General features: G+C 41.1%; 1 protein-coding gene across 2 annotated transcripts in view; it reads left to right on the top strand.

Moving 5' to 3' along the window:
• The window catches only part of OSBPL10 (oxysterol binding protein like 10), a 176246-nt gene that overhangs the window by 44526 nt on the left and 115441 nt on the right, over positions 1-16279 (top strand). For both annotated transcript variants that reach the window (XM_075921975.2, XM_075921976.2), the window contains exons 2-3: positions 8676-8851; positions 12520-12599. In XM_075921975.2, the coding sequence (XP_075778090.1) occupies positions 8676-8851; positions 12520-12599 (256 nt within the window). The remainder of the gene's footprint in view (positions 1-8675; positions 8852-12519; positions 12600-16279) is intronic.

The raw sequence follows: 16279 nt of genomic DNA on the forward strand, positions 1-16279 counted from the left end.
TCCACAAAATTTATATGAAAGGATTGGCTGTAGTTTGAATGACTGAGCCTTTTTAAATTTTACTTTTCCTTCAAATAGAATGAAATCTGACCATATTTCATACTGCATAGTATTTATTTGCTTTGAATACTGTTACGAAGAATGTAGGCAACAGATAGACATCAAGCATATGAGAGTAAATGGAGAGGACGAGTTGTTATATTAATTACTGAAATTATTCTGAGATAAAGCAGAAGAGTTTGGAATAAAATATGTAAGGTATGTTATTTGTCTGATTCAATAGTATTGATGAGTAAACATTTTTTTTTCATTGAAGGCAGAGTGCTACTCTGTTTTGTCTGTTTTGGACCTGGCTGAAGTATTTAAACAGTTGTTAAACAGTTATGGATGGTGACACATCCTGTCATACCTAACTGCAGTTTGGACCTCCCTGGTCCGGCACCCTCAGGGCCTGAATGGTCCTGAAGGAGCGATTTTTGCTGGACCAGAGGAGGTCATTTTTGCCCCCCAGCCCAGCTCCATTCCTGCCCTGGCGGGCTCCGCACATGTGACCAGCCCTGCTGCCCCACCTCGACAGCCCATGGTCCTGCTGCTGGGGCTCTCGGCTTTACCATGCCAAACTATTGCCCTGCCACCAGCGCTCCCGGCCCTGCCAGTTCACAGTCCAGCTGCTGGAACTCTTTCTGTCCCTCCCATGGAGCCCTGCCGTGGGAGTCCATATGGAGCTGGTGGCAGGGTGGCCAGAACATCAGCAGGCTCTGGTGGGGCAGTACCGTCCCTGCTGCTGGGGTTCCTGGCTCCGCCAGCCCTTCTGTGGCAGCCCCGCAGAATTGCCACCGGGGCTCCTGACCCCACTTCAGCAGACCGCTGACCCACCAGAGCCTGCCACCAGCTCAGATGGACTCCCATGGCAGGGCTCCCAGCCACTGGCCTCACTTCAGCTCCTGCTCCTGCCTCTGTTCCTCAACCGGGGGTCTCTGGTCTAGCAACATCTGTGATCCTGCTAGAACATGGATGTTGCTGGACCTGGTTGAGATAGATTCAACCCCAAGTAGTAATGTACAGTGGGGTTTGCTTTTTATGCATTATATAATTTAGGTTAAATGACATTGATCATTTTGATCCTGAAAACAGATTCATATAGGATCAAGATAGCTCACAGACATCTACCTTTCCCCACCTCTAATATCATTAGCTCACAGACATCTACCTTTCCCCACCTCTAATATCATTAGCTCACAGACATCTACCTTCCTCCTCCCCTCCCCCCCGTATCTCCCTTCTGTTCTGAAATGTGATTTGTCCTTTTCATATGTGTTCATTTTTTTAAATTGTATCCTTTGTTATACATGGTTGTGACTATTTTTTTCCACTATTTGATCTGAGGAAGTGGGTCTGGCCCACGAAAGCTCATCACCTAATAAACCATCTTGTTAGTCTTTAAAGTGCTACATAGTCCTGTATTTTGTTTTAGGCAGACTCTCTTTGATGAATGTTTAGAACACATTCCATTCTATATGACTGTGTTGTTAATCGAGAGGCATTTGTTAATGGTATTATTGTTAAGGTAATGTTTACTGTGTAACACTGTGTGTTTGCTTATGTTGTAAATATTTAGTATTATGTAACTTTCCCTGTTTTTCCCACCAGTACAGTTTCTGAAGGATAGGGTAATTCTTCATAAATACTGATTTTTAAAACTAAATATAGAAATCTAGAGTCTTGTATCATTTTTGGATAAATATACATTGTGTAAAGAATGAAAATAAAATATAAAGGGAGAAAAGTCTCAATATTAAATAGATGTAAAGAAGTCGGCACCAAAATTCTCTTTGTATATATTATAATATTCTGATTCTAATAACTTATTTCTAGAACTCAAAAAGAAAAGATTTTTCCCATATGCTTTTTTTAAGAATTTCTCAAAATGTATGTGATAAGTGGCAATTCTCCTTCTCTATTTAACAGGTAAATTCCTAAAATTACTCCATTGGGCAAAAATTAGAGAAAAAATAACTTTAACCTTTCAGTTTTGTTTATGTTGTGGATTTTACAATGTTTTATTAACATTTTCCCTGTTTCCTATGTGGTTGACAAGTCAGCTCTCCCTCATTTCTGTAAAATTTTCACATTGCAACAAGGAAGAGGAGAAAAATGTTCTAAAAGTAGGAAAAGAGGATGCAAAATCGCAGAGGCTGATAGGATGGCTCATGTCCTAGCCTAATGCATGCAAATAATTGTATCTTTCCTTTTGAAATTAAGTATATTTTAGTCTGATGATCTGGTTGTATCTCAAATCTACTGCAAACTTTACGCTATGAAACCTCTTGTCGAAATGGGATATGAAGTATATTGCTCTTTTTTACTATGTTTTGGTTTTTTTTCTTACTGAAAGTTAAGTAGTATTGATTTATTTAAAGTAGCTTGAAATTTCTGGTTGTTGCTTTGGGATAAGTGTTAAGCTTCTTTGAGGGAAGAAATACACAAAGCTCTTTACTTGACTAAATGGGGTGGAAGCTATAGAGCTATGGTGTCCAACCAGTTCTGAAGCAGTAGCCACTAGAGTGGCTACTGCTACAGTGAACTACCCATGCTCAACCAACCAAATAGCCACTAGTGGCTAGTGTGTTGGACACCACGGCTGTAGAGGATGGAAAGTTGCATGTTCCAAAACCCTATACGACCTTTACTTATAGAGATGCAAAACAATAGTGTCAGGGTTGTGGCTCAACTTTCCAAAGGAGCCCATGTTAGTTAAATGCCCAGCTTTTATTGAATGAAGTTTGGCACTTGACTTGTGTGGGCTCCTTTGGGAAGCCTAGCCTAAATGTTAACATTTTACTATAAGCATGTGAACTGATAACATGAAGTTTATAAAACTGTTTTTGGCCTGTGAAAATGGTAGAATGCTTGGTCACTGCCTTACAAATGCAAATGGATTAAAATGTCAGATCAAAGCCCTTCTTAATAATAATTTGTTTCCCCGACCCCTCCTTCTTTTCCTAGTGCAATGAATAGATAATTTCAGTAGGCTGTTTAAAATAGTGTTTTTTGATAGATTTAGCATATTTGTCAGTTGTTTTCTTTGTAATTTTGTAGATCTTGGGGGCCCCGGTCAGCAATGAGGATCCCATTGTGCAACCATACAAACAAGTGACAAACAGTCTTTGCCCCAGCGAGCTCAGAATTGTACGTTTATGACCAGATGTGCTAGAGAGATGCAACAGCCAAATGGTGGTGGATGCAGAGATTCAGCTTGCCACCTCCTAGTCATTATCTCAGTGGCTAGGGTTTAGGGATGTAAGCGACTAGTCGAGTAGTCGACTACTGGATAAGCATATGCTTATCAGGTAGTCGAGTCATTACTCCACTGGTCAATTCTCCTCCTTGCTGCCTTTCTCAGAGGCAGCTGGGGGACCAGACGCCAGTGCTGTGGTAGCTGGCTTAAAAGGTGGCTGCCCCCAGAAGTGTTCCCTCTAAGCTGAGCATCAGCCCTGCCTAGTCAGTCAGATCCCTGCATGGAGCTTTGAGCCTCTGACTGGGCAGGGCTGATTAATCACCTATGAAGCTGTGCTGTCATGCAGTTTAGAGGGAACACTGCCCCCCAGCACTCTCTCCGCTGGTCGGGCAGGGCAGGGGAGGCAGAGGAAATTCCATCCACTGCTTGATTAGCTTATTAATCAAAATGTAACAATCCCTAGTAGGGTTTTCTGTAAGTTGAGGAATTTGAAGGGAAGTGAAAGTAATGGTTTTATGATTTGGTGATAGGGAGTTTTTCCTGTAACAGGAAGCACAGAGGCACGTGTTGGAGGAAATGGGTGATTAAGGTTGGGGGTCTTTAATGGAGCAAAAGTGAGGCTAATGGTGCAGTAAAGTAGGTTTTTTTTTTTAAAAGTGTGTTTAAAGCATGAAGGACCTTAAAGGTGAGGGCAAGATCCCTTGTGTTTTGATGGGAATTAAGTGGTTAGAATGAACTTGGAAAACTGTCCTACTAGTAGCTTTGAGTGGGCGTGACCAGCCAGAGATTGTAGCAGTTGTGCCAGAGAGGTGAAGTTGGTTAGTTGAAATGTGTGATAAAGACTTGGACAAGAACTTTGAAAGCCTAGATGGACAGGGCAAGAAGCAGTGGCAAAATTTAGAGACAGTTTGGATAAGTGGGTCCAGAGGTAGAGCTGAGTCAAAGATGACATATGTCACTGCCATATGAATCTGTGCACAGCAATATGCAACTGTATGTTTGTTCTCTATTCCCAGATTAAATGTGCTGTCCAGAAGGACAACAAATGCTTGCTTTACTGCCATTACCCACATGATTTTATTAGGTGCTATAAAAGGACACCTGGATCTGAGTAAGGTCTTCTGTCTTGTCAGCTGTGCTTAATAGACCATTTTTCCTGAAATAGGACAGAATTTTCAACTACCTTGGCAAAGGTTATACATTATTGAAGAGCTGGTTCAGCGTGCATGATTTAAAGATGGAAATACACATCAAGATTTTGACAGTTCTAAAATGGATTAGTAGAAATGCTTTTTACTTCCAGCTCTGAGTGTTGGGCTCTAGTAAGTCAATCTGAGATGGAAGATTAAAGTGGAAGCATTTTCATTTTACATTTAAAATAAGTATAAATTGGCTATTTAATCACCTCATCTGTACAAGCAGCAGTCAGTTTGTCCCCATTTGTGTGGCAAATACTGTAATCTTAGCAATTGACTTATTATACATTGGCCCATATAATCAGTGTGTGGATCGAAGGGAGGTTGTCTAATATGTTAGGGAGGCAGAGAATTAAGTGGAGAGAAGGTAGAGAGCTGCAGTTTCAAACTTTAAGCTGAAGTGCACTATTGTTGATCTATAAACTACTATGGATTAAAATGTCAGTGCTTTTCGTACTGGCTTATGCAACTTCTACTGAAAGTTTAGTGGGAGAAGTTTCTGTGATTTTGCACATATTTCCTGTAAATGTAGTCTCCATCTGTTTGCTGCACAAGTCATTCCTCTGTTCTCTCTAAAGTTTCCCTTTAAAATCTGGTGAGGCAGGGTGGAGACAAGGTGATGAAAATCATATACTAGATGTTTTGTAACTAGATGTTTATCAGATTTAGTAGGTAATGCTTTTGGAGTATTGTGTGACATCCCCATCAATAATTGATTATTTCACCAGTCGTCTTAACATACAAGCATCAAATAAAGTGCTTACCTTGGTTAATATTACTTTAAGCCAGGGGTTTCCAAACTTTTTGACACGGGGACCAGTAAATCCATTCACGAACTTTTGGAGGACCGGTAATGTTCATTTGCCTGTTTGCATATTCTTTAATCAAATGATGAATATTCAAATAAGTTGTTTCTGGTCCTCCCAAAACCCCCAATGCCAGCTTTAGCAAAACTTTTGATATGGTCACCCACAATATTCTTGCCAGCAAGCTAAGGAATATGGATTGGATAAATGGACTGTAAGACAAACAGAAAGCTGGTTAGACCAGGGTTTCCCAAGCTTTTTACTTTAGTTGGAACCCTTTTTTTTCAGTACTGCTTTTTGCAGCCCAAAAGTATAAACACATAAAAAACAAACTGAGAAAATACCAGACATATAACATGTCTGGCATTTTCTCATTAGGTAAGTTGTATTATTACTAGATGTATCAGTTCGTAGTTTTGAACTGCCTGGCTGGTAAACGTGCTCAGGCTGCACGAGTGTGTCTACCAGCCAGCCAGTTCGCAACTACTCGAGGTGGGGTGTGTGTGGGGGGGAACAATAGAATCCCCAGGCCGGACTAACTCATGCTTTGTGCTTTGCGGGGGGGGAAGAACAGGGGCAGCGCCCCAAAGCTCATTCCAAGTCCCTTCTGCCATGTATATTGGCCAAACTGGACAGTCTATACAGGAAAGAATTAATGGACACCAATCAGATATCCAGAAACGTAACACACAGAAACCTGGCGAGGAACATTTTAAATTTGCTCGGCCACTCATTAATGGATCTCAAAGTCACTGTACTGTTTCAGGCCAATTCCACAAGCCAAATACACAGGGAAGCCTTGGAACTTAACTTTACTTACAGGTTTGATTCCTATTGCAAAGGTATGAATAAAGATATTGGGTAGATGGTCTGCTGCATTCCACACCCTAATGACATAAAAAAAAACCCCAAACAATGTGTAATTAAGAACAATTTGCAACTTCTCTATCAGCTTCATGTAGCTTGGAGACTCTAATTGACTATTTCTTGCCTTTTATTTTCTTCTCTCCACCCCCTCTCCTATTTATTTCAAAACTGAAGAAGTAGGTTGTGCCCATGAAAGCTCATGATACCATCTACATGTTTTGTTAGTCTTTAAGGTGCTGAAAGATTATTCATTGTTTTTACAGTTACAGATTAACTCAGCTACCTCTCTGAACTTTTTCATTTGGTCATACAAGATTTTTCTTTCTTTTCACTCTGATTTCATCCTTTATATCATCGTGACTCTGAATCAATCACTGTTATCCAGATAGATTTTTCACTGGGACTGACACCTGCTTGTCATCTGGACAGATGGGTTTCCCTTGCTGTTGGAACTTGATTGGTAGAGTGACAGATTTGCTGACTTGAAGATACCACTTTTTGCCCTCCACCAACTGCAGTCCTACAAACTGGCTTCTATACTTGCTATTTTAATTTCTAATGGGAACTGGATGCCTATGTCCCTTAGGCCAGCTTTGAAAATCCCAGCCATAATAGGATTTATGTGAGATTTTTTTCCCCTTCTTGTTTATATTTTAGAATATCTTATTCTTTTCAACCCTGTGCAAAGCTTTTGTATTTCGTTGTTTTAAAAAGCTAGTGAGAGAAATGAGGTGGTTGTATGTGCACTTATTATTAGGCAAATAAGGCCATCCTTTCACATAACGTGATAGTGGATTTAGAGGCTGCAGAGGTGTCCCTGGGTATTACGATGCAGAGTTGTTGACTCGAGTCCCACGACTTGAACTTGAGTCTGACTTAAGTCGCCTAGGTGATTCGACTTGAGACTCGACTTGGGTTCATTGTTTGTGACTTTAGACTCGACTTGAGACTTGCTAATTTTGTTAAATCGACTTGGTGAAAAAATTCTCCGAAAATGCCGATATTGATGGCTTGTACAAAAGTGACTTGACGTTTTTTAAATTAAGACTTGAGACTCAACTTGGGACTTGACTCGAAAGTGACTTTAGGGATTCGAGACTCGACTTGACATTTGAACTGTAGTGATTTGGACTTGACAATGACGACTTGAAGACGACACTGTTATGATGTCATAAAAGTAGTAAGTGATTTGCTGGGCATGGGGGTGTCAACCGCCGGTCAGGGCTCCCTATATCTGTCCCTTAAGACCGGCTGCAGTTCTTTTAAATTGTGTCTGGTTCTGTTACAGCAACTGAAGGAGTCAGGTTAAAACTTAAACAGTTACAGGTTTATTTGAGGAAGCTTATAAATCATATGGTTGCAATGGCTATTGTTCTATTTCTTAACTACTAGCAAAATATAGATCTTAAAAAAATGGTTACAAAGAAGATAAAGATAGAAAGAGTAAGCTGTTACTTGGTACCATTATTTCTATTTTTCTATGTGTACACTTAAGACAGAGGACCACATCCAGGTACAATTTTTACCCCCTTCTGTGCCTCTCGACTCCAGCATGTCAGGCCAGGGCCGGTCCCTCAATTCCTAGGAAAGACGAAAATACGAGGTGGGTGTCCCCATAGAACCTCGGGAGGTCAAACACCTAACCTGACCAGCAGGTAGAGGGTAGAATGACACTCAAAGTGAGTGTGTGCTGGACCTATCTTATACACCCATGGGGTCACGTATTTCTCTTTCTAGTCTGTCATGCCAAATGGGGCTGGTCTGTCTTTTGTGAGACCAGTTCTTACAAGGGAGTTGTGAACTTAATTTACACTTGTAAGAGAGATAACTAAATTGGAATTACTGGGGATTCTTTTCTCAGTGGGAAATTCCTCTTCCAGGGACTGTGTGTGTGTTCGAATCAACATAGGTGCCAGCCGGGCACTCTCGCATATCCTGATCTCTCATCAAAGCAGATCAAAGCTTAATGGCTATGCTGATTGCCTTAATCGCTCTCTCTCTCCACATATCTGTTTTTTTCAGCTTCTCAGGATCAGATGAGCCAGCATAGACTATGCTGATTTTACTGCTCCTTCTCTGTCCTGTATGCTTCAGAGAGGCAAATAAGATGGATGAGATGGGGTGTTGGTCTGTCTGGCTACAGGGGGCTTCTTACAGACCCAGTAATGACAGGCTTAAAATGTCATAGTTACCTATCTTCCCATTTTGGGGACTGAGAGCTATTTGACAGAGCACAACATTTGGGATATTTCAATAAGATCTGTAGGGTGTGTGTGTGTGTGTGTGTGTGCGCACGCGTGCTGGTGACTTTCTTTAAAGAACACCGTCAATAAGAAACATCTTTTCCCATGTCCATTTATTGAATCTGAGCGCTTCTGTATTATCACCAAATTGAAATAAAGGTATTGTTTGATAAATTTATCCTAAAGTGTACAGATGCTATAGAACAGAAAATTCTTTAACATTTGTGCAATTTTTAAATTAGATGCAACCCAGGTTTGCTTTTCAGTGGCTGTATGAAAAACAGTTTTGAAAGACAAATTATACAGCTGTGGTTTCTTTCAACAGGTACTTTGTGTTGGATTTTGAGACTGGGATTCTGCAGTATTTTGTGAATGAACAAAGTAAAAATCAGAAGCCACGAGGAGCCCTGTCTTTAGCTGGAGCTATTATCTCTCTCAGTGATGAAGTGCCGCACATGTTGGTAGTATACTTTGCTAATGGAGAGATGTATAAACTGAGAGGTATAGTAATCTTCTAGATGTTTTTTAAATATGCTTGTAAGACTAGTTTTTTCCATCCATTTCTGTAAATTGTTTGTCTTTACTTTTCCAACTGTGACAAAAATGAAATTGAATTTACAGTAAACTTCCGATAATCCGGCACCTTTAGGACCCAGGCGGTGCCAGATTATCAGATTTGCCGGACTATCGGAAGGGGGGGCTATGAGGCGTCTGGGGTGGGGTGGGGGGGATGCCACCCCGAACCCTTCATAGCCCCCCCTTTCGATAGTCTGGCTCTGCCCCAGGTGTCCCTGATTCAGCCGCTGCTGGTCAGTTTCAGCAGCGGCTGAATCGGGGACGCCTGCAGTAGAGCAGCTGGAGTGCTGCCGGGTTGGTCTGGTAGCGCCGACACTTGGCGCGGCGAGACCAACCCGGCAGCACCCCAGATGCTCTTGGGGACGCCTGGGGCAGAGCAGCTGGGGTGCTGCCGGGTTGGTCCCGCAGCGCCACTCCTCGGCGCTACTAGACCAACCCGGCAGCCCCCCAGCTGCTCTGCCCCAGGTGTCCCCAAGTCAGCCGCTGCTGATACTGATCAGCGGCTGACTCCAGGAAGTCCGAGGCAGAGTTGCTCTGCCCCGGGCTTCCTGGAGTCAGCCGCTGGTCAGTTTCAACAGCGGCTGAATCCAGATGCCTGGGGCAGAGCAGCTGGGGCGCTGTCGGGTTGGTCTGGTAGCGCCAACCCTTGGCGCTGCAAAACCAACCCGGCAGCACTCCAGCTGCTCTGTCCCAGGTGTCCCCAAGTCAGCCGCTGCTGAAACTGATCAGGGGCAGCTCTGCCTCGGGCTTCCTGGAGTCAGCCGCTGGTCAGTTTTAGCAGCAGCTGAATCGGGGAACCTGCGGGCAGAGCAGCTCCAATGGTCCGGCTGCCCAGAGCACTTCCAGGTTCCTGATGGTGCCGGACCATCAGGAGTACCGGACCATCAGATTCTGGACCATTGGAGTTTTACTGTATTTTGATTATGGTCATCTTGCTGCATGCTAAACAATATAGGGGAAAATAACCTGCAATTTAGTATATTTCCAAAGGAAATCATACACTCTACTGTTATGTGTTACGACTATGATATATGCATGGTGTAGTATTCTTGGTTGGTTTGATGTATGGCAATTCTCAGTCCAATATACTTGTATTTAAAATAAAATGTGGTAACAATGAGCCTAGATTTAACAATTTAACCACCAAGTAGCTAGCCATAATATTATAGAATCTTCTGAAATGCAAACAGAAACCTTATTGAAGATACATAGATTGGAACTCAGAATTTAAATTGCATAGACGTTTGGACATGAAGCAGAGCAGTAAAAGGAAGTTTCTGTCAATGAAACATTAGTTTTTTTGAACAGTTAAGTTTAATGTATTCATAACTTCTGCAATGCTCTGCCTACTGAGTGAGCTTTACAAGATTATATACAACAGCATGCTGCTTATACTTGAATTGTTATATTGGCAAAATTGTTGATGAGAAACTTAAAATATTCTTTTCTGTTTCTTTATCATTAAAATTAATTTGATAATTTGAATTGCCATTACAAACTGCAGGAGCTCAGATTATAGTTTTGTATTTGTGTTCTTAATGTTTATACTACATTTAATGGTGAACTCAAAGTGGTTTGCTAATAAGAATTTTTAGTAGTTGATATATCGTAACAATTATACATTTAATACACTGTAGCTCTTACAGAATTCATACTGATATAAATTATAAACATTATTTTCCAATAATTTCAAAGGTGGTTATTCAAAGGGGAGAAAAATTGAGCTTGTGCCCTTTTTTTTGTTTCTTTTCAATGTATCCAGGCAGCACATTGGGACTTTTTCCAGAGATTTTTAGTCACATTTTCATTTATTCTACTTTTTACCCATGTAGTCCAACTGTTGCAGACCCTAGTGAGAATACAGCTATGCTGGTTTCTTTCAGTATATGTATTCCAATTCTCTTATGGAAATAGCTGTGCCAGTATATAGCACCTTTACACAGATATAACTGCATCTATACTACGGGAGGATCGTACTAGGGGGCTACGTCTACACTGGCCCCTTTTCCGGAAGGGGCACGTAAATTTCATGAGTCGTACTAGGGAAATGCGCGGGGGATTTAAATATCCCCCGCGGCATTTAAATAAAAATGTCCGCCGCTTTTTTCCGGCTTTTAAAAAAGCCGGAAAAGAGCGTCTACACTGGCCCCGATCCTCCGGAAAAAGCGCCCTTTTCCGGAGGCTCTTCAAAGTAGGAATAAGAGCCTCCGGAAAAGGGCGCTTTTTCCGGAGGATCGGGGCCAGTGTAGACGCCAGTGTAGACGCTCTTTTCTGGCTTTTTTAAAAGCCGGAAAAAAGCGGCGGACATTTTTATTTAAATGCCGCGGGGGATATTTAAATCCCCCGTGCATTTCCCTACTACGACTCATGAAATTTACATGCCCCTTCCGGAAAAGGGGCCAGTGTAGACGAGCCCGGGTAGTTTAAAGTGGTCCAGCTTTCCAGTATAAAAACCCTCTTAAAAAAACAACCAAACAAAGCACATCTCCCCTCTAAACCCATTCATTTTAATTTTTTAGGCTTCTTTTATACATCAGAAAGGAGGAGGAAAAAAGGGCAACTTTTTAAGGTCCCAAAAGAACCTGCCAAAGTATATTCTATGCAGCTAATTATTTAATTGCATGCATTGAAAAACAAGTACAGGTTGGACCTCTGTGGTTCAGCAGCCTTGGGACTTGACCCGTCCCAGATGTGGGATTTTGCTGGACCAGGGGTGGTTATTTCTGGCCCTTCTGCTGCCAGCCCCCTCCAGCCCTGGCCCAACTGATGCTCTCTCCCCTCTCTGGCCCCACTGTGCTATCTGCCCCTGCTACCCTACCAAGCAGCCCCACCACCTCGGCTCGCTGGGCTCCTGCTGCCTCTGCTTTCCGGGCTCCCACTGCCATGCCAGGCAGTTCCACCGCCTGTGCATGTACCAGACTCCTGCTGCAGCACCCGGCCTCCCCGCAGCCTTCGCGCACTGGGCTCTCAGTGTTGGGCTGTGCAGCCCTGCTGCCTCTGCATGTCGGGTTCCTACTGCAGAGATTGGCTCCTGCTGCCACTCCAGGCAGTCCTGCTGCCCTGCTGGGGAGCCTTGCTGCCCTGCCGGATTGCAGGGGTCTCTGGCACTAGCCCTCCACTGGGACTCTCTGGTCCTGCCGAATCACGGATGTTGCTGGACCAGAGTCCCAGTTAAGAGAGTTTCATCCTGTATGTATCTTATTCCATCTTTTCCACTGCTAAATAAAAATAATTAAATTGATTATTTTAGATCATCTTTATTTGGGAGCAAATATTAGAAAAATCTCATTCACAAAGTCATTATATTTTAATAAATAAGAGTTTTCACTGCACCATATTGATGAATACTGTGGGGGAAAAAAGTTGTTTCTCTTCTTTCTTCAGTCACGGTATGGCTTAATCCTTGTCTCTGGGAAAATTTTACTGATTTCAATGAATTGGTTTAGATTAATGCATTTTTATAAGGCTTTATGTGCAATAAATAGACTTAGGTACGTTACTTTCCCACACTTGATAACAGTTTAAAACATTCCCTTTTCTGTAATGTCAGTTGGCTTATATGCAATCCCTGCACTCTTTTGTTTCTGTTCTAGCTGCGGATGCAAAGGAAAAACAATACTGGGTGACTCAGCTCCGATCCTGTGCCAAATACCACACGGAAGGTAATTCTAAGGTAAATAATAATGGGAAATAAATAGCATTTTTTAATGTAACTGGAGTAAGGGATGAATAGTATAATATGGAAATTAATGAATTTAATAACAGCAGTCGTATTCTATTTGTGTACCATTGTTTTACATTTCTCTCAAAGCTGTCCATAAATAACACATGCTTGTGGTGTCTATTTTGCCTGTGTTTCAGCTTTAAGATGAAGTAGTGGGAGGTAGAGAGGGAGGTAGATTGACTAGACAGTGGAATTTAGAGATTTCTAAAGGAAATAAAAGTAGGAAGATAATTGCTTTATATCTTTTGGTGAATGTATGTCACTTCAGAGATCTGAGCATGTTCATAAAATCCTAGAACTGGAAGGGACTTCAAGAGGTTATTGAATCTAGTCGCCTGCCCTCACAGCAGCGCCAAGCACTGTCTAGATCACCCCTGATAGATGTCTGTCCAACCGGCTCTTAAATATCTACAGTGATGGAGATTCCACAACCTCCCTGGGCAGTTTATTCCAGTGTTTAACCACCCTGACAGGAAACTTTTCCTAATGTCCAACCTAAATCTCTCTTGCTGCAATTTAAGCCCATTGCTTCTTGTCCTGTCATCAGAGGCCAAGAAGAATAATTTTTCTCCCTCTTCCTTGTAACGCCCTTTTAATTACTTGAAAACCGCTAACATGTCCCCTCTCAGTCTTGTCTTTTCTAAACTAAACAAGCCCAATTCTTTCAGCCTTCCCTCATAGCTCATGATATTTAGACCTTTAATGATTTTTGTTATTCTTCTCTGGACATTCTTCAATTTCTCCACATCTTTCTTGAAATGTGTGCCCAGAACTGGACACAATACTCCAATTGGGGCCTAATCAGCTCAGAGTAGAGCAGAAGAATAACTTCTCGTGTCTTGCTCACAACACTCCTGTTAATGCATCCCGGAATCATGTTTGCTTTTTTTGCAACCGTGTCACACTGTTGACTTGTGTTTAACTTGTGGTCTACTATGACCTCTAAATCTCTTTCAGCAGTACTTCTTCCTAGACAATCACTTCCCATTCTGTATGTGTGAAACTAATTGTTCCTTCCTAATTGGAGTACTTTGCATTTGTCCTTCATCCTGTTTACCTCAGACTATTTAGTATGTCCAGATCATTTTGAACTTTGACCCTATCCTCCAAAGCACTTGCAACCCCTCCCAGCTCAGTATCATCTGCAAACTTAATAATTGTACTCTCTATGTTGTTGTCTAAATCATTGATGAAGATATTGAACAGAACTGGTCCCAAAACAGACCCCTGCGTAACCCTACTTGTTATGCCCTTCCAGCATGATTGTGAACCGTTAATAACTACTCTCTGAGGACGGTTATCCAGCCAGTTATGCACCCACCTTATAGAAGCCCCATCTAAGTTTTTCCCTAATTAATTGATAAGAAGGTCATCAAATGCCTGTATCAAATGCCTTACTAAAGTCTAGCTATACAATGTCCACTGCTTCTCCCTTATCCGCAAGGCTTCTTATCCTATCAAAGAAAGCAGTGAGATTAGTTTGACATGATTTATTCTTTACAAATCCATGCAGACTCTTACCTATCACCTTATTTTCTTCCAGATGTTTTCAGATGGATTCCTTGATTAATTTCTGCATTATCTTCCCTCGCTCAGAAGTTAAACTGACTGGTCTGTAGTTTCCTGGGTTATTCATAGTTCCCTTTTTATAAGTGGGCACTATATTTGCCCTTTTTCAGGCTTCTAGAATGTCTCCTGATGTTCATGATTTTTCAAAGATGATAGCTAAATGCTTAGGTACCTCCTCTATCAGCTTCTTGAGCATTTCCTCAGGCCTTGGTGACTTGCAGACATCCAACTTTTCTGAATAATTTTTAACTTGTTCTTTTTTTATTTTAACTTCTAAACCTACCTCATTTTCACTAGCATTCATTATGTTAGGCATCCATCTTCTTGACAAAAATGAAAGAAAGAAGTCATTAAGCACCTCTGCCATTTTCAAGTTTCCTCTTATTGTTTCTCCCGCTTCACTTAGCAATGGCCTATGCTGTCCATGGTCTTACTTTTGCTTCTCATATATTTGTAGAATGTTGTCTTGTTACCCTTTATGTCTCTAGCTAGATTTAGCTTATTTTGTGCCTTTGCCCATGCATACCTACGTTGTTTGGTTGTATTCATCCTTTGTAATTTGACTAGCTTCCACTTTTTATATGACTCTTTTGATTTTTAGATCCTATAACATCTCCTGGTTGATTCAAGATGGTCTCCTGCCATACTTTGTTACTAAACAGCTGAAATAATAAAGGTTTAATAGGCTAAGAAAGTAGCTGGGAAATTAATCCATATGTAGACTTGGGCTTAAAAATGCTTTTACAAAGAGGGACATGGTTTGGAGGCTGGGTTATATGGAGTCCATCCTCTGTCACTGATTGAAATCTGGACTGTCTGTGACCCAAGTTAACAGTTTGATGAACTATGTGTTCATCTATACTAGATTTTCAAACTTGAGATAACTGATAGCTAACAAGTTAATCAGCAAACTCATTTATATACATTATTCTGGACACTGTACAAATGTCTGTCCATTTGCATTAGGTAAAGGGTAGACAATTTGTGTTGTGGAACAAATGTTTGTGAAATGCCAAGGCTAGGATGTGTTGGCTAACCTGAGTTTTTTAGCAGTACGCTAACTTTAGTTAAAGGTTCTAGTGTAAGGATGCCCTTTGTGAAGTGAGTCAGTAATCTCATCTCAGTTGTTAACAGTGGACACTTTCTCAGCATCTTCAAAGATTCTTTGCTGACTTCAAATACTTAAGTTTTCAATTAATTGATTTTACATTGTTTTTGAAATGTAGGCTTTTTCATTTGCATCTTCAAATGGATAAATCCTGATCTTATTTAAATTCTCCACTATTTTTTTCAAACGGGCTCTTGTAGTGCTGTAAATAAATCTTGTTCTTTTAAAAAACCTCCGCTGTTGGTTGGTGAAAATGCAAAATTGAAACTGAGCTGCATAAAATTGGTAACATCCAGATAAAAAAGATATTGAATATTTAGATTAAAATTTTGTGGCAAGGTGAAATGGATGTCACTGCATTTTAAACACACAATAACATTAGTGAACAGACCAAAAAGGATTGTAACTAAAATATAGCTCAATATTAAAAATTCAGAAAGAAACAAAGAGAGGCTTCTTGGCTCCCAGCAGTAATACATGAATATTTATGTCTGAAGACATATAGGCTTGTTTATAACTCATATAAACTCAGGAAATTGCTTATTTTTCTAGAAAAACACAGAGTTCGGAGAAGGGGGAATCTGAAACTGTTCAAAGCACATCTAAAGAGAGTTGTCTGGTCACTACCTTCCTTTCCTGTTCACGATGGTCATGGGCCACCTCCCTGTTGTTGCTAATCAAATAACACCCCTCCTATATCTGCAGCAATTGTTTACGTGGGAAAGTACATTAGTTTCCTAATTTTACTTCAGTTTCTTTTGAGTGCAGTATAGCAGCTGAAGAAATAGAGGAGAGTAGCACTATGTGGCTAGTAGGCATTCCATAGACAGCTACTGGTTTGTGGACCACAGTTCAGGAAACACTTGTTTAGGGACTATAGATGTTAGATTATGATACTGTGGTGTATTATTCTGCCTATTAGTATTTCTAATAGGTTTGCTTTGCAAATCTT

This window comes from Pelodiscus sinensis, chromosome 2 (genome assembly GCF_052426305.1).
Source record: "Pelodiscus sinensis isolate ZL-2025 chromosome 2, ASM5242630v1, whole genome shotgun sequence".
Taxonomy (NCBI): Eukaryota; Metazoa; Chordata; order Testudines; family Trionychidae; genus Pelodiscus; species Pelodiscus sinensis.